This window comes from Haliotis asinina, chromosome 9 (genome assembly GCF_037392515.1).
Source record: "Haliotis asinina isolate JCU_RB_2024 chromosome 9, JCU_Hal_asi_v2, whole genome shotgun sequence".
NCBI lineage: Eukaryota > Metazoa > Mollusca > Gastropoda > Lepetellida > Haliotidae > Haliotis > Haliotis asinina.
Genome location: NC_090288.1, coordinates 41,544,250 through 41,564,822, shown reverse-complemented (window position 1 = coordinate 41,564,822; position 20,573 = coordinate 41,544,250). Strand labels below are relative to the sequence as shown.

The 20,573-nt window shown below is 39.3% G+C and overlaps 1 protein-coding gene across 1 annotated transcript in view; it reads right to left on the bottom strand.

Moving 5' to 3' along the window:
• LOC137297403 (ectopic P granules protein 5 homolog) overlaps window positions 1-20,573 on the bottom strand; it is a 54,624-nt gene that overhangs the window by 15,242 nt on the left and 18,809 nt on the right. The window contains exons 12-30 of the mRNA XM_067829405.1: window positions 17,784-17,938; window positions 17,322-17,473; window positions 15,586-15,726; window positions 14,599-14,763; window positions 12,893-13,015; window positions 11,658-11,902; window positions 10,831-10,971; window positions 9,874-9,994; window positions 9,385-9,479; window positions 8,489-8,585; window positions 5,253-5,486; window positions 4,524-4,690; window positions 3,937-4,167; window positions 3,492-3,615; window positions 3,104-3,248; window positions 2,244-2,415; window positions 1,544-1,634; window positions 1,129-1,206; window positions 640-782 (exon numbers count right to left, since the gene is read on the bottom strand). Coding sequence (XP_067685506.1) covers window positions 640-782; window positions 1,129-1,206; window positions 1,544-1,634; window positions 2,244-2,415; window positions 3,104-3,248; window positions 3,492-3,615; window positions 3,937-4,167; window positions 4,524-4,690; window positions 5,253-5,486; window positions 8,489-8,585; window positions 9,385-9,479; window positions 9,874-9,994; window positions 10,831-10,971; window positions 11,658-11,902; window positions 12,893-13,015; window positions 14,599-14,763; window positions 15,586-15,726; window positions 17,322-17,473; window positions 17,784-17,938 — 2,820 coding nt within the window. The remainder of the gene's footprint in view (window positions 1-639; window positions 783-1,128; window positions 1,207-1,543; window positions 1,635-2,243; window positions 2,416-3,103; window positions 3,249-3,491; window positions 3,616-3,936; window positions 4,168-4,523; window positions 4,691-5,252; window positions 5,487-8,488; window positions 8,586-9,384; window positions 9,480-9,873; window positions 9,995-10,830; window positions 10,972-11,657; window positions 11,903-12,892; window positions 13,016-14,598; window positions 14,764-15,585; window positions 15,727-17,321; window positions 17,474-17,783; window positions 17,939-20,573) is intronic.

The window sequence follows — 20,573 nt, the reverse complement described above, 5'->3', positions numbered from 1 at the left end:
CATAAATGGTATCGAGGTCTACTGGTTGACACGGCAGATACCGTGGCTCTAGAACTTCATGACAGCAAACACTTTATTAATTGCCCATTCTTAAAATTTGGACAAGTACATCAGACAGTCCAAACAGTTTTTACCTGACACATGACATAATTCATGTCTACTTGTCAAACACCATTCTGTGTTATAGACGTAAATGGGGTCACATGGAGTTGGGGCATGTACGTCTATTAATTAATACAGTTAGCGATTACTTCTTTATAGCACAAGTATTTGCCACAAAGGTGGTTACGTTCAAGTCAAATACTTCCAATGACCTTGACCCCGAATGATTGCCTTATCAAATACCACCTCCAGATACACATGCTTTTTAATTCATAAATTCAATGTACTAGTATTAATCAAACAAAAAAACCTTCATTTTTTGTCATCACTCTGAGAATATACTGATGGAGTGTTTAACTCTCATGATCTGATGTATGATCATGTCATGATCTCATGCTCTTGTTGATGATAATACAAAGTTGCCAATCGGCCCTAGAGATAGCTTGACAACAAGCACGTTAAGTTCATAAGGACTGACAGACATAGCTTAAAGCTGTGTGTGAGGTCTGAGAGACTAACTGCAGCAGTAATACTGACGTGATGGCGTTCTCCACATGTACGGCTGCCGTGCAGACATTAGATGGCGGAGGCAAAAGGCACTCAATCATCACTTGTTTGTACTCTGCCCGATTCTCGTCAATCTTACGCTGAACACTTGTGTTGATGGTCTTCTCATTCACCTGCACAGGTAAACAACAAGCTTTATGTGTAATATAAAGAATATTATAAAAACATGAACATCAATATGTCGAGTGACCTGTACCTGTAAACTGTCATATATTATTCCATGCATTGAAAAGCAGTAGGTTAAACAGAGGGAGTGGTGCAGCAAGTTATGTGGTTTTAAGAGTATTGCATTGTTTGTTTGTTGAGTAGCAATGCAAACAGCAACATCACAGCTATGGTTGGTGTATCATTGTCGTGACAAACCAATGATTGATATCATGATACAAAAAGGCATACATTAGATCATATTACTCATGGGAGAAGCATATGACATACTTATGTAAAACAGTTGCGACTTACCTGAACTGTAGCCACAGCTGGGTTAGTGCATCTGTGCAGAGGGTTCACCTTGCTCTTACACTCAATCGTCAAGGTCACCTACGGAAGGAAATGTGAGATTCTGCAATTTCTCAAATCACATTTTGAATAAAAACTAAAGGTGTGAGTGTAAAGGTGCCATCTGTAAATATTCAAGTCAGGAAAAACCCACGAACCCATACATCAGTTATCTGTAGATACACGTCTGGTCGCCCATTGTGATCACCTGATTTCCTTTGTTTGTTGCTATCTTACAAACTAGTTATTGATAACACAAATATTATACACATGATGTCATTTAATTTACCAAATCAGTTTGAGCTTAACCAATCGCACCACATCATCCACAACATTTCACAGACCCTTATTCAACTGCATGTCATAATATAATCTGTACCTGGTTGAGTTGGTTGGAGAACAACTCAGGTAACAGGTCAAGGTAAATTCCATCCACAGCACAGTGCTGGGCTACTCGAGTAGAAAACACTCTGAAAATTAAAATATGTCGGTTACATAAACAACCACAGCTAGGACTGTAAACAATTACTTAACATAGAATCAACAAATAAAAGTACAGAGAGAGAGATTGTGAGGGAAGTTTCATATTGTCAGCAGCAATATAGAGGCTTGGTTGGTCATGTGACTGTTTTGGGTGGAAAATTATGCAAAAGGGGCAACTCGTGGGTGAGTGTACTTTTACGGCCTCTTCAAAGGAACTACTACTGGGCATTTTAAGTGTTCCACTATCATTTGCATAGTAGAAGGAGACAAGCATTTTAAGCATGAGTTAGGATAAGGAAAAAATCTGTTATATACTGTAATCATGTTGGGACATGAACCTATCTTCTGAATGTGTAAAGGATGTACTGAGTCAACCTTCAAACTTGTAGAGACCCCGTGGGTTGTATGATGCACAATAAGGTAAGAATGAAAATCAGAAGTACACTGATCAATTGACATGGGTAATAAGGATTTCTGAGCATGATGATTTAACAAACATGTCAGCAGTACTAAACATATACCTCAACAAGCAAAACTATCAAATACAATCACAACAACCAGGACTTATGTAACCTTCTATAGTCTCAGCGCATTACCTTGTATAGTCCCGGAGTGTGCTGAGATCAGCATCCACGAGGTGTATAAGAGAGTGTTTCTCCACCAGGATGACTGTGCTGATGTCTGGCACCGGTGCCTTCAAGGTGCACAGCGGAGGAGCGGACAGAGGGGGGTCATAGTGACGGAGACGAACCAAGATCCGGTCAGCAGCTGTGGGGTTCAAATATGCATGTTACAATGCTGGATTGCTAGTGTGTGAGTTGTTCACTGATCACCAGGGGGCACTGGTTCAGGGAACATAAACAAACATCGAAACTACATCAATTAAACCATGGACCCCACTAGACCAGTGAACAACATGTTTATCTAACTGAACACCTAAATGTTAATTTTGAACAGTTTAAAGCCTGGGTATCAGATCATACACTTCAGTCAACCTGTGTGAATCAAATGACTTGAATCTTGCAGTTTTTCTCACAGATAATATTCACAGGGACTACATTTGAAAGTTTTGTCAAAATATATTTCTGGGAATGTGAGACCAGTCTTAATCCTTTACTTCTAACGAGGAAAATCCTAAAACTACTTCATCAAGAAAAGAAATATCTGTTAAACAGATCTGCACAGCTTCCGTTTTCTGCTTTTAAGTAAATGTTTCCAAGTTCAGTTTTATGTCGCTTTTAGCAATATTCCAAATAATATATCACACGGGGACACCAGAAACGGGCACTTCCAGTCAGTCCCGCTTTAATGAAAACATTTCCATCCAAAATAAATCATCAATCACTGACTATCTAATGATACATCTCTATTCATAAACAAAGCAGCATTTTACATCCTGTTCTTCATCCTGTTTGTTACAATAAATTCTTGCTTCAGTGCATGGTATCTAACCAACCTTTGAGGGGATCGAGCTCCGGGTGGAGCTTGGTGTTTCTCACATCATCTGACGAAGCAGCATTAACCAGTTTATTCCAGTCGTCTGCGGACTTTGCCAGCTGGTGTCGGACAGCCTCTAGATCTACAAACTCCAGCCATGGCACCTGCACAGCACATCAAAGGAAGGTCACAGTGACTGACCGCATTATCATATATTTCAATATTTGTCACCTAATACATTACCAACAGCAACTACACCCTTAGCTTGTAAGACATTATTGATCATAATTATATTAATTTTTTATATTTGGTTATTTTTCACTTAATAACAGTGTAGATATAGACCAGCATTGGACATCAATACAAAATTACTTAGTCACCCGTAAAAATCTAGCGAAGTTTATTACCATTTGATTCTGGAAGACTTGCAGAAGGCGAGCTGAGTCATATTGAGCTGGGAGGGATGGGAGGTAGAGGTTGGCATCATGGAGACGAGGTTCATCCAGCCACAGGGCAAATGTCTGGTACATCCTGCAGAGAGATATTCATCTTACAGCCACAACTGAAGTCTCAATTTTCTGGGGTGTCTCTCCATACTGGCAGTTAACATCAACATACAGATCCTGAACTACATGTATACAACACTACCTCATGTGCTAATATTGCATGTCTCTGAACTTATTTGAATGATGCAAAATGATTTTGGCCCTACCTGGCCAAATTCACCAGATGGACATGTCAGACAAGCAGACACAACCAACAAGCTCCCACCACCTTGCCAGCTTCACTCCCCACCCCACTGTCCATCTGACACAACCAACAAGCCAAGCAGACACTACCAACAAGCCCCACCTTGCCAGCTTCTGGTGAAACTCCTTGGAGCTGGTGTATCCTGGTTGCCTTTCCTGAGACTCCTCATCTGAGCCACTTGCATCCTCTGTGTTGTCTCCCTTGTCCTTCTTGCTGTGGGAATACATGTGGTAGTCTGCCGCTTCACCAAGACGCTTCTTCATCCTCTTCAGCATAGAGGAGTAGCTCATGCTGTCAAAGAACCTCTCTCCCACGCTGGCCCTCTGAGGCAGACTAGAGAGGAAGAACAAGTTACGATTAAATGAACTCTATTCCAGATTTCTCTGAATATGAGTTTGTTATTTCACGCCTCACCACAGATTATAGAGCGGATGTCTGTCAATAATCAAGTTTGGACCAGACAATGCAGTGATCAGCAACATGGGTATTGATCTACGCCACTGGGAAACAATAACGTGTCAACCAAGTCAGTGAGTCTGACCATCTGCCTCTTACAACAAGCATGGGTTGCTGAGGACCAACACTAACCCTGAGCTTCATGGGCATTTTTCTTTTTTTGTGAAGTTAGAATAAACCTTATGTGATGACAGATACACTCAATAACTCTGGAAGGCATTCATCTCACATACCTGGAATCAAACACCTGTCTGCCCAGGTAGAGTAGGAAGAATCTCTGCCACACTACTGGGAGGAATGGATGGGAGACTGGAGAATCAAGAGCTTGCTGTGCCCAGCGATAAATGTTGAGACGAGCAAAGGTTGGAGCTTGTTCTAACTTCAATTTGGGAATCACACGCTGGAATTTAAGTCACTTCCATTAATAATTCATCTTTTTTTTCACACTATAAAACTGTTCTCAAATAAACATGGGTGACAGATATATCCAAATTAATTGATTTGTTTGTGTATTTACTTCTTAACACCGCACACAGCAGTATTCCAGCTATATGGACCAGACAATCCAGTGATCATAAGCATGAGTTGGGATACAATGACATGTATCAACCAAATCAGTGAGTCTGACAATCTGATTACAACACAGGGTCTTACACAAACTTTATCAATTCTAAATAAAGCTTGGCTGTGCAAAAAAAACATAAGGTTTTGCTGAATGCAGTTTACAATCAGATAATATAAATAAGGCAGAGTTAGTTGGATTCAAGGTATACGTATGTGATAAAATACTGCATTAACTATGACTTGTATGAAACCGTTTTGGACTGTTTGGGGAGTATGTCATGTAAAAGTTGCCATTTTAAAACCTTATTTTCACCAATATTTCCGTTTTGAGTTCAGATATAACAAAAGAGCCACAGTATCATAAACTGAAATGTAACTGGTGATCAGGCATGTCGTACCCTGTGAGCCTGATCAGGAGCCAGCTTGGTATCACCGTACATCTCCTGTACGAGAGAGAGCCACAACTTAGTGTCTGCCTCGTAGTCAGCTTCCACAACCAGGATCATGTAGGCCAGCCAAGTGAATTCTGGGAAGGAGTTCCTCTCCATCAATGAAGGCAGGGTCACCCCCGATGCAATCCAACTGACAACAGATGTCACTAATCCTTGGTTCTGATCACTTTTACGAATGTCCTGAAATAACAGATAACAATGGACCATTATAACATTTGCTTGTTGCTTTATGACACAACAATATTTCAGCAATGTATGAGGGAGAGGGAGAGGGAGAGAGACAATGGGAGAGAAAGAGAGGGAGGGAAAGAGAGAAGAAGGGAGGGAGGGTGGGAGGGAAAGAGGGAGAGGGAGAAAGAGAGAGAGAAAGAGACAGGGAGGAAGCGAGGGAGGGAGAGAGGAAGAAGGGAGGGAAAGAGAGGGAATGAGGGTGAGAGAGGGAGGGAGAGGGAATGAGGGAGAGAGAGGGAGAGAAAGAGAGGGAATGATGGAGAGAGGAGAGAGGGAGGGAGAGGGAATGAAAGAGGGAGAGAGAGGGAGGGAAAGAGGGAGGGAATGAGGGAGGGAGTGAGGGAGGGAAGAGAGTGGGAATGAGGGAGAGAGAAAGACCATGACCACTTGGCTACCCTTTAAAAAGTAAACAAATATTAAGAAGTCCACAATAATTGGGTGGAGCAATCCCAGATGTATCCATACAATCAAGAACCTATCTATGTGCAGGGTTAGAACTGAACTTAAAATTGCCACTAACCTGTAACCTTCAGTAACCTTCAACTATCACTAGCCCAGACACAAAACCAGTAGTCCAGAGGAATGAAAGTTATTCACTGAATTGTTAATATCGTGGCACTGTCTACAATTCATCTGACACAGAAGATTGCTTCACTAGTGATAGGGCTGCTAAAAGACGGTCGTGGGCTCTTGCTTCAATCTTTCTGAGTTCATCAACATCAGGAGCACCTGAAGTCGGTTTTTGATTTGATAATCTACCGAAAATAGCAGGTCCCCAGACAACGGAGGCAGAATGCACATCAAAATGATAGGAATAATTTTAGGAACCAACCTGAATGTCACAATGTCTGAAAACACTTATGGCATTTCAGATGGTCATACATTATTGACAGAATTCGAATTATAAACTTGTAGTGATATTTTAATTTGAAAGACACGATTATCGAACTCATGGATTGGCAACGTGTCCACATCAAAGTTGTCAAAAAAAAAAAAAAAAAAAAACCAAAAAAAAAAACCTGAAGCAACACTGTTTGGCGGAAATAAATAAACAAACTAAATAAACAAACGAATAAAATAAACAACAGTACTCATGAAGGTTGTCAAACGTAAAATGCCGTACCATGTTTTCGGGATATTTCTTTACCCCGCAATTTCTTGCGTACAGCGACATGACAGTGCCACCTGTAAACACCGTCTCGTGTGCAGAAGCTTCCGTCGCAATCGGAACACAAAATGTTTGAAATATTCAGATTTCACGGACGTTGTGGCCTAATTTCTGTCAAAGGACTAAAAATCTACCATAGAACATAATGCACTTTGAAAACCTTCGTAAATGAGATCATAACTTTTGAAATTACACTCGCAACTTGTCAAGCGGAGCATCGTCTGCTCAAGTGAAAAGCCAAACATAAATATCACGTGACTCGAATGGAATGTTGCCGACGTAGTAAAAAAAACCACATTGTTCAAACACCGAATTGGTCATCTCTTACATATATTTTATACGTGCAGCAGAATTCACACCAGGCATGTGACCTCTGGGTTCATTTAAAATGCTACTGCGATGATACTATGCCGCACAGACATGACACGTTTTATTGTCCCTGCAGACAAGAAGAATGAATGTGCAAATGATTGAATAACTTACCTGTATATATGTTTATTTTTAACAAATTTTACAAAAAAATAATAAAATAATCAAAAACAAAATTACCAGTTTGCTTGGCTTTTAATTAAAATGATACACTGTATTTGTTGATTTCCGTGGAGAAGAATGGATCACATGCGCTTGGAACCATACAACAGTGTTACCCCGCTTAACAACGAGTAACCTGAAAACATGGTACGTCACTTCTAGCACTCGTGCTTGCGAACAAGACACATAATTATGTTGCATTGGAAACCAGTGGACGACAGAAGAATTCTAAGAATAAATTTATGAAAGGTGAGGTGATATTTATTTACGGAATTAGAGTTTTGATAATCTACTGATACGCAGTAATATTCATGATCATATTTAGCGCTATTACCCCGAGAAGATGTTACACCATAGTATATCAAGTTGCCGTTTAATACTTTTTACGCAATTGCGTAAATATTTAGTGAAAGTCATGTGACATCTCGAACTTCACGCTCAGACGACGATGTCTAATGCTAAAATATGTGCATGAAGCATTTTTATTGCAGATAACTTATGCACGATGCGTCCACTAAGTTCCATAATTTACGTATAGGTGGCAAGGTTTCGAGTAAAACGTTCTAATTGGCATGAGTTTACCTAAAACTTGCGTCTAAATCTAAAAGCTTTCAAGCTTTAGGTCATGTGCATGATTTGGACCAATCACCATCTTTATAGCAGACAGGCGGAAATGCTTCATTAGAAACCAATAATGATCCAATTATTTATACTCCATCTGGGCCAGTAGTAAAGAACTGAACATGTGGAAATGTATTTATAACTGAATTTGCCAGACGTTATGAGAGGCGTGTGCGAGGCTGTGATTTGTCAGATAGTTATTCTCTATCAGGGCCAGCTGTAAAGAACTGAAGAAATGGAAAGGGATAACTAAAATCGTAAGCCGTGTAACTCTTTCCAACCTATACCTTGTGGTAAAGCGGAGGAGCGATAACATGATTTGAAAGAAGTGACACAATGTATATGTTAACTTTTGAGTTTTGCAACGATAGAGATTCACTAGTCTGATGATTTGAGTAGAAAATGCATGATCTCAATTCCAGTACATGATGAATTAGAGTAACCACTGAAAAAACCCAAGTAGTTCACCGGGCTAGTGCAGTTATATTTCCATTTGCCCGACAAAACATTTATTCGCCACCGGCGTGCGGACGAGCGTAAAGATTCGAACCCTGTATGTGCATGGATGAATTCGCTGTACTTCACAGTGCACTCAATACACTGAGCTATCCTTCTGCCAGTCATTTCTCACCTTAAATGCTTGTGTAAAAACCAGTTTCATTTCATCAACAGCACCCATGACGGTGAAAGCTCTTTCCACAAGAGAGTCGACAAGGTAGCAACAGTTCCTGTAAATACATTGGTTTTCAGAACACACACAACCAGCTTCAGTGGCCTAATGCCCAAAATATAAATGTGAAAAGCATTTCTGTCCCGAACCAACTGATTTATATCTCAGTCTATATGCATATAAAAGTGAATGAACAAAATTTAGTGTGTGAGAGAGTGAGATAATATTTACAGTCAAATCAGCAACATTCAGCCATATTGTGATGAGAACAAATTGTATAATAAAGAATATGTATATATTATAAAACTAAATTCCCTAGAGCTGTACATAGTTTACCAAACACTCAGACTTCATTGTGTTTCTGATTTTGTGGAATACACCTCACATACACTATGGCAGGGTCATCAGTGCAGTGTGTTCAAAAATCTATCAGGAAAACACTAATAAACAAACAATATTTGTTCTGTCAAAATATTTCACTAGGGATTTGTGTGTTTGTTTGTTTCTTGTTTATTGTTGTACCCAGCAAACATTCTAGCCATACAGCAGCGGTCTTCAAATAACCAAGAAAGGACAAGATAATCCAATTATCAATGGCATGAGCACTGATCTGATACGATGAGCACTGGGATACGATGACATGTGTTACATAGGGGAATTGCCAATATATGGTAACCACAGTTGTAACCAAAACATAATCAGGTCCAATCTGGCAATCCAACTGATAATGCACTGACACTATCAGCCATATCATTAATCATAATCACTCCAAGTACTTTCATCTGCCAAACTGTGGCTGAGGAGCTGGGAAAATATTCTGCGCCTGATACACATTCAAGTTAACAACATAAGCATACCTATCAGACGACCATCTTGGAACTTTCATGAGCGCCTTAAGCCAGAACATGATCACCACTGTGGTCTTCCCTGCAACAGCGCTGGATATCTGGGACTGTAAAAGAATATGTAACAACTCTATAGTCATGTCATCATGATCTGTTCTGTTGGCTTTGGAGAAATTGAATAATAAAAAAGGTATAATACTGTATGGATGACAATTTCTTTATCATATTATCATACAATGTCTCTGTACAGATTCAAATACCTTTGTCAAGCAAGAGGGTGACATGGAATTAGAATCACACTCTTGCTGGACAATGGTAAAAGAATCCACACCAAAACATTGCATAATAAGATGAATAAGGAAGTTGTTATCAAAAAAGTATTGTAGCTTTCTCAATACACAACATCTCCTTTACTTAACAAAACATTCTTTGAAAATTTAAAAATGCCAATCAAAGAAGGAACTCATTGGTTGGTTCACTGTACTGACAGTAGCACCCTACCTGTATCATGTCTGTGAACTGTTTGGTGACAGTGCCTGGGAACTGGGATCCCAAAACTGACTTGGCCATTTTGAAGAGTGATTCATCTGCTGCTAGAAGGGTTTGCTGAATCTTCAAGAACCTTCATTAAAACAGTATCATCAATATGAAGTACTCAACAAGATGTTTTAAAAATTTATTGAACTACCAGCAAAGACAACCTTGATTTGGTTTTTCACTTAACATTGCAGACAGCAGTAATAACCAGGGTCAAAACTTTCATAGGCTCAAGATCTTGTCACATTTCTTGCACCATTCATATCTCCTATGTTACAATATAGGCAACACAATGCTACGACAAAAGATCTAAGATCTTACGCTTCCCAGAGCTTTGTGAAATGGGGCACTGGTTGGGGACTGACCAATCAGTGGCTGATTAATGTCAGGCGTTATCAAGGTCCAATGATAAGCTTCACCAAGAAATGGTGAGTGATGAGCCATTATAAGAAATATTCCATCAGCATAATAACTGGGGACACCAGAATATGGCTAAACACTGTATTTAGGTGCGGAATCAAACCAAGTTCAGATGTTGAGTGAACACTTCTACCACCGGCGCCACACTCAAAAGGGATCTTTTCTAACCCAGACCAATATGAGAGACATGATGTACACAGTGGTATAATAACAAGAGTGAGTGAGTTTAGTTTAATGCTGTCTACATTAATATCACAGCAGAGGACATCAGAAATAGACTTAATAATACGTTGCACACATCTGGTTCAGGGAATCAAACCTTGGTCTCCATCATGACAAACAAGCAGTCATTAGGGTATCCCACTACCCTAAAATAACAACAGAATTGGATGTTGAGATTTACAAAGACCTGAATAAATATAGCTGAAGCAGCTGACCAGACAGCTGCTGTTGCTACATTTGGGATCATTTCACATACAGTCATGAACAGTTTCAGCCTACCCTTCACTCTGCAGAAAGTACATGGGGGAGTCGTAGAAGTAGGGCACGATACAGCTGATGATGTGGATGACAGCGGAGAACTGGTTACACATGGTCAGACTCAACAGGTAGTCCATGCCCTCTGTCACAAAGCTGGTGATGCTGGAACAAGTAACAGTGCCAGGTCACAAAACTAAATGTATTCAGTCATGGCACCAAGAAACCAAAGCTGGATAGTGTGAGCATGAATATTAATCTTCAGGGTTCAGTCCTACTCTACTACTGTTCTCTACTTGTCTCCAAGTCCAACCTGCCCACTTACCTGCTATCTAACCTCAAGATGGCTGAAAATCACAGTGATGCAACTAGGTCACATTTTGACCAACCATTTGTGACAATTGTTAGGAATTTCATTTTTCATGAAATTTGACAGGGAACCTTGAGCAAATGATTCTGTGAATGATAAAAAAACATCCTCCATCTTAAAACTTTATTAGAGATGCAAATAAGTCTCACACACAGACACACTCTCCCTTCTTTCAACCAGAACTGGCTACTGCTGATGTATTCAGAACTAGATTCCCCACTGGATAGCTTAATGCATGGAATTCACTTTTTAAAGGAAATCTGACTGGGAAGCATGAACATATCATTCATCAAGAGACACAAAAATACACCAACTTCTTTATTATTTCAGGTGCTGCATATTCACACACACACATTCTCCATCCATCCCTAAGCTCTTATATCCAGTACAATTTGCCAGGTAACCGTTCTGAAACAATATCTCCTTGACTAACACAACTAGAAGACACAATTGAAGCATGGCTGTCAGTCCAGGCACTTACTTGTGTCCAATAGTGGTCATAGTGAGAGCTACAAAGCAAGCCACGGGATTCTTCAGTTTGAGTCCCCTGGTAACTGGCATCAAGAAGTCATCCTTCAAAAGATCTGGAGGCACCATGTCGCCAGCAAGTTGTTGTGATGGGGAGGGGATGCTGTGTTTATGCAGCTTCAACTTCAGGAGCACGTCCCAGGCCCAGTTGTTGAACTGCTGCTCTTGGGTTTGGTTCTGTCGGACGACGGATGCCATCTGCAATAAAACAACATGTGAGTGTTTGCATGTTTACGCTATACACATCAATAGTTTACCTTAATGAGGGAAACTTGTAAATAGTAGAATCTGGACCACATAAACTATTGATTGACTGATTGATTGATTGATTGATTGATTGATTGATTGATTGATTGATTTTGGTTTTACGCTGCTTTAAGCAATATTCCAGCAACATGACAGCAGGGAACACTAGTAATATACTCATGTGGGGAATTGAACAGGGGCCTTTGGTGTGAAGAGTAAGCACTTTAACCACTGGGCTACCCCACCGCCCTCAATGTTAATATCAGAAATAGTACATGCTGATGAATCTGGTTCTGTTGGAAGACTTTTGCCACTTGCAATCAAACTCTATACTGTTTGAAGCTGTGCAAGGTACTCAGCAATATTGAAGCTAACCTTCAGACCAAGAAGAATCAACAATCCACACCTTGTGTAAGAACACACATCTTTGGTATAGAGTGACAGTAAACAGATGACTTCACCACTGAGACCAGCATAGGTAGCACCTGTTCTAACCCAGACAACTCAAGTGTAATACACACAGAATAAACACTTCAATCTTCATAAATCCAGATACTTTCAAACTTGGTCTAGGATTTGATATAGGCAAACATATCACAGAATATAGAAGATGGAGAACATTTTCACCACTCACAGATTATATATACAGTGTATATAGACGATACTAAATGACTTTCTGTGTAATATCATTATTATTAAACAAGTAAGTTAATGATTTGGTATCAAACGAGCGAAAGCAAATTTGATACTAAATCTTTCACAAGTTCAATAAAATGGTATTTCACAGAAGCGGGTTTAGTATTCTGTTTATTACTCGCCAACATAAACTGCCTACAGGGTGAAGACTCCTGGCTTTTGTGTGCCGTAATAATGTTACACTGTAGTATCTTCCACGGACAAGTAATATACTGCTTTTCATGCAAAGGGATGTTTTCCACCTACCTGCCTGATCCCCTCTCCAATGACAGCCCCCATGTGTCTACTGGATATATACTTGGAATAACATTCCACGAGTAGTAGTGCCACCTGGCGGTGAAGTCGTACAGGCAACACAGGTGCTTCCGTCTGAAACAAAATGGTGATTAAGTGCGTACGATGGGTGACTTTGTGCGCTGGTGATTAGGTCCCGAATAGGACTCAACCCCAAAAGTACTAGAATCTGTACATCACATTTGACCACTTTCTAAATGGCATTGTGTAATCAGGATGAGAGTTTGTACTTTCTGCAGTTATGTGATAACTGGGATACTATCTAAGATTTCTGTTAAACTGAAAATTGATATTGTGTAGTAAATCTTGGTGCTCACAGGCATCAACCAAAAGACTTCAATACATCTGCAGACAAGTCATTTGGATGTAGCTATTCTGTACAATGCCTGTGGTTGATTTTGTTAAGTTGTCAGTTGTTATGATTAGCATGTTTAATTCAACCAAAATATCTCATGATTCTTACAAATGAAAAACCATTCTAATATGACCTCTAAATGTGTGATCTAGGTCAGCCCAAAGTTACTCGATCAAAACAAACAACAGTCATCAGAAGATGACATATCCTCCCGGCCCCCACATGTTTGAAAGCACAAATAATCTGAGAGTTACTCATTGGTTTTTTAGACTAAGTTTGAATTGTTTCCATGGAATTCATGAAAATTATAAATGCCATATATCTGTAACCAGCAAAGTCACAAATTCAAGATCTGTCTCATATATCTGCCAAAATCTGTTGAAAGATATGAAATGTTTTTCGAGTTGTGCTCTGAGATCGAAGCCCACCCTTCCATTTTGAGACTGGGCCGAAAGGTTTCCATGGAAAATGAGAAAACAATAAATCCCCAAAAACCTGTAAATAGCAAAAGGCACCACTTTGGGGTCTGCAACACATATCTACCAAGTTACACTGACAGATATTAAGAAGTTTTTGAGTTCTGCTCCAGAAACTAAACACACCTCTCACTTTTGAGATGAAGTCTGAATCGTTTCCATGGAAACTGAGAAACTAAGAATCACAAAAACCTGTACATAGCAAAAGGCACCACTTTAGGTTCTGATTGATATATCTACCAAGTTCTGCAGAAAAATATTGAATGGTTTTTAAGTTCTGATCCGGAAACGAAGCACATCCCTCCATTTTGAGACTAAGTCTGAAACATTTCCATGGAAACTGAGAAAATAATAAATCACAAAAACCTGTAAATACTACAAAAGGCACCACTTTAGGGCCTGTTACACATATCTACCAAGTTTTCCAGAATAATATTGAACGGTTTTTGAGTTCTGCCCCGGAAACGAAGCCTGCCCCACCACTAGACTAACACCATGGAAAAACAAAAAAAAAATAAAAATGCCAAAAATCTGTAAATAGCAAAAGGCACAACTATAGGTGGGGATCATTATATCTATCAAGTCTGGTCTAAAATATTGAATGGTTTCTGAGCTATGCTCCAGAAACAAAATGATTACAGACAGACAGACAGACAGACAGACAGACAGACAGACAGACAGACAGACAGACAGACAGACAGATAGACATGCCGTGGGGATAATAAAATGTATGTGCCTTGAAGTAATTCAATTCAAACATAACAGTCAATAATTCCATGTCTCATGTAGTTGATTCACCAGTTATCGCCTCAGGATGCAGGCATTACCTGTGTATCGATGCTCCAGTTCATCCGACTGAGGACAAGTCTCGCCAGCTGGTTTTCCGGCTGTGCAAGATCTGCCAACAGCAGCCATTGCCTCAACACCAGCATGTCCGGGTCGCTTGGCAACCATGACCACATTGGCAGCTCACGGAACAAGTACAGAGACATCTAGAAGGAAGAAAGTGACGACATGTTTTGGGATCTTTCCATTATGTTAAAAGTAAGTGTCTTCAGCTGATCAAAGTCAAAAACAATACTGTCACCAGAATGGCTTTCGTGGATATATGGTCAAAATAATTTCAAATATCAAAAATACCAATCTTGCATATAAACTGTTTGTTGAGCTTTACCCTGATCAGTTGATTGGTATCTGATGAAATGATGGATGACAGAAAATCACTGGTACCAGTATTTGGAATTGAGAATGCCCACATGACAACTTTACTACACAACACCAACAGCAAAGTTTACACGAACCTGTTCTACAAAGATCTCATAAGCCTAAGATCTCATAACTTTTCTTGTAACCTTCGGACCACCTACATCACAGCGTAGGAGGTAAGAATGCTACAAGAAAAGTTACGAGATCTTAGGCTTACAAGAGCTTTGTGAAACAGGCCCCAGGACATCAGCTTGGTAAAAATATGAGTAATTCTGGAACGGTGAGTAGTCTTAAGGTAAGAGCCTTCACTTGTCATGTCAGAATTCCTGGTTCGATTCCCCATCTAGATGCAACGTGTGAAGCCCATTTCTGGAGCCATTCACTGTGATATTGCTGGAATATTGCTAAATGTGGTGCAAAACCAAACTCGCTCTATAATAAACTGATGCCTGGATGGAAGCCATGAGTTGCCATAGAAGATTGCCAATCGATTCCCGATTAATTTTATTCTTAACAAAAATCAAGCTAAAATACTATGCTCAGGCTTTTAAACTTTACACACAAACATTCGCTCGTGTTCACAAACGTAAAATGACTATGTTGCTCACCATTCCCAGTTTTGGCATGACCTCCTTTGACCTCTGTAGCAGTAGAGACAGTATGAAGGGATGTCTGATCACGATGGAGGAGAGCAGCTCCCGACCCACCTTGGAGCAGAACTCACGTGTATGGCTGCATGTGTACGATATCTGGAAATAATTACATTAATAAGTCTTCCCTATAAAGTATTATAGCACAATGATGCTACTTTCCCCAAAACATTCTTACCCAATTTTAATATGTCACTACTTGGCAACAAATGAGTGTCCATATTGTAGAGAAAGCCTCACAAAGCAGAAAAATACAAAAATGAAAATATAAACACAAAATATACAGAGATCAGTGGGGTCAGATCACTATTTCAGTTACATCACTATATCCAAGCTATCAAGGACATGTATCATACATAACAGGCGTAGAATACTATTTCAGTCGCATATATTCATGCTACCGTGTATATATGTCATATATAATCTTGATGAAGGGTTAGCACAGTGCTGACAAACCAAGGATCATAACAAGATAAGACGGTGAGTTTCCTTTAATTCTGTTTTGAAAAGTATCTTGGTTTCATCAGTTTGGTTTGATGTGGGAGGAAAGACTTCAGTGATGCAGATCTCATACATAAACCATTTGTCAAAGAATTGTGTATGCTTGCAAGAAACCTCTTAACATAATCATGAAAAAACATCAATACAAACCCGGGACTGGAAGCTAGATCCTAACACAGCTAAGGGACCTAATCCACAAAAATGATGCAGCCTCATAATTTAATGGCTTTCTAATGCCTTAGAAGTATGGCAAAACATTTCATGATGATATAACTAGGAGAGTACAATTAACAAAACAGTTTACAAAAATGAGATCACTGACACTAAAAGTTACTTCATAAAAGTCAAACCAACATCACAGCTGAATATCAGGACAGTGGAAGAACTCTAAACCAGCAGTCCTCCAATGCGGCAAAATCTAAATATTGGCACTAGAATTTGGTCCTAACAGAAGCCAGTTCATTTATGATCATATGCACGCCCTCTAACCCGGTGTCAATTTATTTCGTATTTTGGCACAACAAAGACCCCACCAAATGACTATTTGTGCTCCTGTTCAGGCTCTTTATAACTGGCATCCGGTATCTCAGCTCTCCTGCTGATTGGCTGATTGGCTGATTGGCTTATTGTGTATTAATAACAGTGTTCATGGTAGGTTTTCTACGAGTACATGCAGGAATAAAATTGTAAATATGTAGTCCAATTTTGTTTGCGCATGAAATTTTCATTACAATCCTGAATCATTTCAAAATATATTGTTTTTCTGTATGTTGTTGTTTTAAGATACTTTATATAGCTATGTAGACCATAATCTATACGTCCATATCATGCACACAAAATGTTTTTTGTGTCTTTATTATTTGCTGGTTTCTCCATTAAGGCAAACACTGTAACACAGTGGATTACCATTGGCATTGAGTTTTTTAAACATTATGCATAATGCTCACCATGTCAAGATGCCTAGACCAGTCAAGCGGGCTAGATTGACACATGAAGAATATGATGACTATGAACATGTTGTTCAGTCGTACTTCAGGCACACAGAAAATTCTCAGGTTGAAAAGGGAAAAGTCCTCTAACCAAGGATGCTCTCTATACCAACATTTTTTGTTAGTCCTAATGAATGCCGGTTTAGAGGGTTTCCACTGTATTTAAAGCTTTGAAGTTACAGCAAGCAGTCAACTGGAACTGACCTCAAACACCCCAAAGCTCACTGTCTGGATGAAATCTACTTCTTCTTCGGGTCGACACTGAGCCATGTTGGCAAACGTTGTCAGCAGGTATATGGTCTCTGATGTCTGAAGACTCAACAGATTGTCTGCCAGCTGCTGTCTGCTGTCAGGATCTGAAAACAGGAATGGCTAATACTGATTCTTCAGTTAAGATGAATCTGCATGACTCATTAATATCGCTTAAGCAAAAGCATCTTATTGTGGTCTTTCACAACTTCTTTAAGTGAGTTTAACATAGAGTGAGATCTGCTAACATTACTAATGTTTCAACATCACGTCAATATCAGCATAGCTATGTTCCTGGTACTCCTCCTCCTATACAACATTACAAGGACTGATCTTCTGCTACCACTATGACAAACACCTACCTTAAGATATCCCTGATAATGGCAGTGTTCTACTGGGGAAAGAGTGTGAACGTACCTTTAAGATATCCCTGACAGTGCTCTACTGGGGGTAGCGTGTCAAGGTTGAGGGTGTGACTCTGTCCCTGGTGTAGCACCCACAACAGCTGCCACATGCTGTCACTAGACACACACGTGTAAGGCATGTCTGCCATGAACTGCCACGACCCCAGTCTGAAAGAAGTATACAATGATAAAAACTGTCAAACTGAACTAAAACCATCTCCTTAATACTACTGCTTTTGGTACAACTCCAAACCAAAGACTGAAGATGTTTCCTTGTTAAATGAAATTTTGGAGCCATGCATCAGAGAACAATGCTGATACTTTCGTTCATACTCATACCCTCCCCTTCCCCACTCAAATTTACAGAAATTCTAATAAATTTGGCACTTGAAAAAATTTGTCTCACATACAGCATTACAACTACCTGTTCCAGAAACAGGGAATTTAGAACATGTATCTTATAACACTTCACCCAAACACAACCAATTCATGATGGACCCTTCTTCAAGAGTGTGTGTGTGTGTGCACGTGTGTGTACGTGTGTGTGTTCAAGTGTGAGCATATGATTATTTACTGTATCATCAGATTCATGCTGACATCCAATTCAACAACTTGCTAGGTGCCTTTGATATTTTGTTTAACTGCATCATTTGCAAATCATGTGCACTGAGCCACTCACAATGTAATGTTTCATCATAGAGAGATCTTGATTATAAACCAAACTCTCTTCAATCAATATATTTCTTAATCAGTACATTTTCAGTAAGTGATATGGATAGTGGACTCTCACTAGTCAAGATGAAGGACACAGAAGGGGCATAATTCATAATAGCAGTCACTGGTGGGTCAAGCCAAGAGATTGAAAGCCTGCTTGACAATAACTGAAAATAGACTCAACAGCAGAAATGCGATATGTGATACATTGAATAAGTTAAAAAACAATAAGTAACATTTCAACCTTTAAATGTTGTAAGAACAGTAAGATGTCACTGAACAAACATAAAGCAAGATCCATGTAAATTACTAAAGAATCTATTAAGACTGTCTCTTTCTAAATTCATATTTGCAAACAACAAAATAGATTGAAATATCCAATATCTTTCTTGACCCACCCAACAGAATTTGCTTAAGAGGTGACAATCTGTCATAAATCCTCATATTGTTCAACAAAGGTAACACACAAGACAAAAGAATGTTTGTCTTTTTCGCCCAATACGCTTATCTCATCGGGTACTATGACGTGATATTTTCACAATTGCTGCTACCAAGAGTGAAAATATCATTCTATTCATGCTAAGAGATGAGACAATATAAAGAAAACACAAACATGACATTTTTATTATGTATTTCTTGCCTGATCACCCAAATCCATAGCGACATTGAGCGAGCAGGATCAGTGAGCTTAACAGCAAAAGAAACAAAAGCTTCGAAAAAAATAATGAACATTTGTGTTTATGTCTTCTATCTAAAAACTTGATGAAAAAAAACCAGCTGCATTTCTATGGCTCTTCAGTATATAATGCCACATCCACAGTACTCCAGTTATATGGTAATGGGTTTAGTGTTACTGAGGAAGCGTGAAAGTAGCTTTGCCTTCACATGTTATTTTGCTTGAAATTCAACATCTTCACATAATTAAATATTTCACTGCAAAATACATAATAAAATGCAACACATCTAATAAGATAACCAACAGATCAAACTTCCAACCAAAGTTCCACTACTATAACTCAGGCCATGAGGGAAATACACAGCTTACAACCATAAACCCAAGAGAAAACACACAAAACTTGAAAAGGAAATTTCATCACAAAAATTTAAATTTAACCAAATGTGCAGCAATTATCATCACAGTAATTACATGGTTTACTCACAAGTCTGACTCATGAAAGCTGAAAGTTTAGGAAAAGTCCTGGTCATATCCAGTGAATGAAGTAAGACCAAATTCAGGCCAGTATCAGAGGCTCCTTTCACAAAGCAACCTTTACTATGGTTAAACTTAACTCCCATACTTAGCACTGCACTAAGGTTACCTTAGGGACTTATGATCACCTTATTGCTTTGCAAAAGGAGGCCCTGGGCTGGTTACTTCAAATGTTACCTGACCAGAATGGATTTAACCAGACCAGACAGTCCAAAAAAAAACCGTCCTAATTTTTCATTATTGTTAAGTGGCTATTTAAATGATAATTATTAAATTTTTATTGTGTTCATTTAAATTCTGGCAATCTTATTGGTTAACTGGGAACATTTCTTTTGATTTCATTTCCCAGTGAATCTAAAAAATAAGCCACACCCAACAAATCGGACTACTTTCGGACCTGAGGAATGTCGGGGAATTCCCTTGCACTCGGGTACCTTAATTAACTTTGGATAAACACTGAAGTGATACACTGTGGTTATGTAAACAAACAACTCAAAATTATCTTTGAACGTTAATAACGTTGTAATGCCTCGACAAGAGCATGCGCATGTTGGAACATCAGTTCATGGCATCGCAATCCCAGTCACATCACAGCCTCTTTCCACTTGCACAAATACTGCTGCCACTACCTATCTCAGTTCCACTAACTTCATGTCTTTAGGCTTCATTTCCAATTTTCACTTTTCAAACTGTGTCTTTCCGTTCATTGGTATTAATTCAAATGTTTGAACTTGAAACTTTACCGTTACCAGAACGCGTCACGTTGTGTTGTTCTGCTCTGATTCCCCACCCAATGTTAGCTTGGTTGATTGACAGCTGTTTGGGGGTGCTCTTTGCTGATTGGCTAATGGTTCGGGAGGCATGTCATTTTATGTAAAT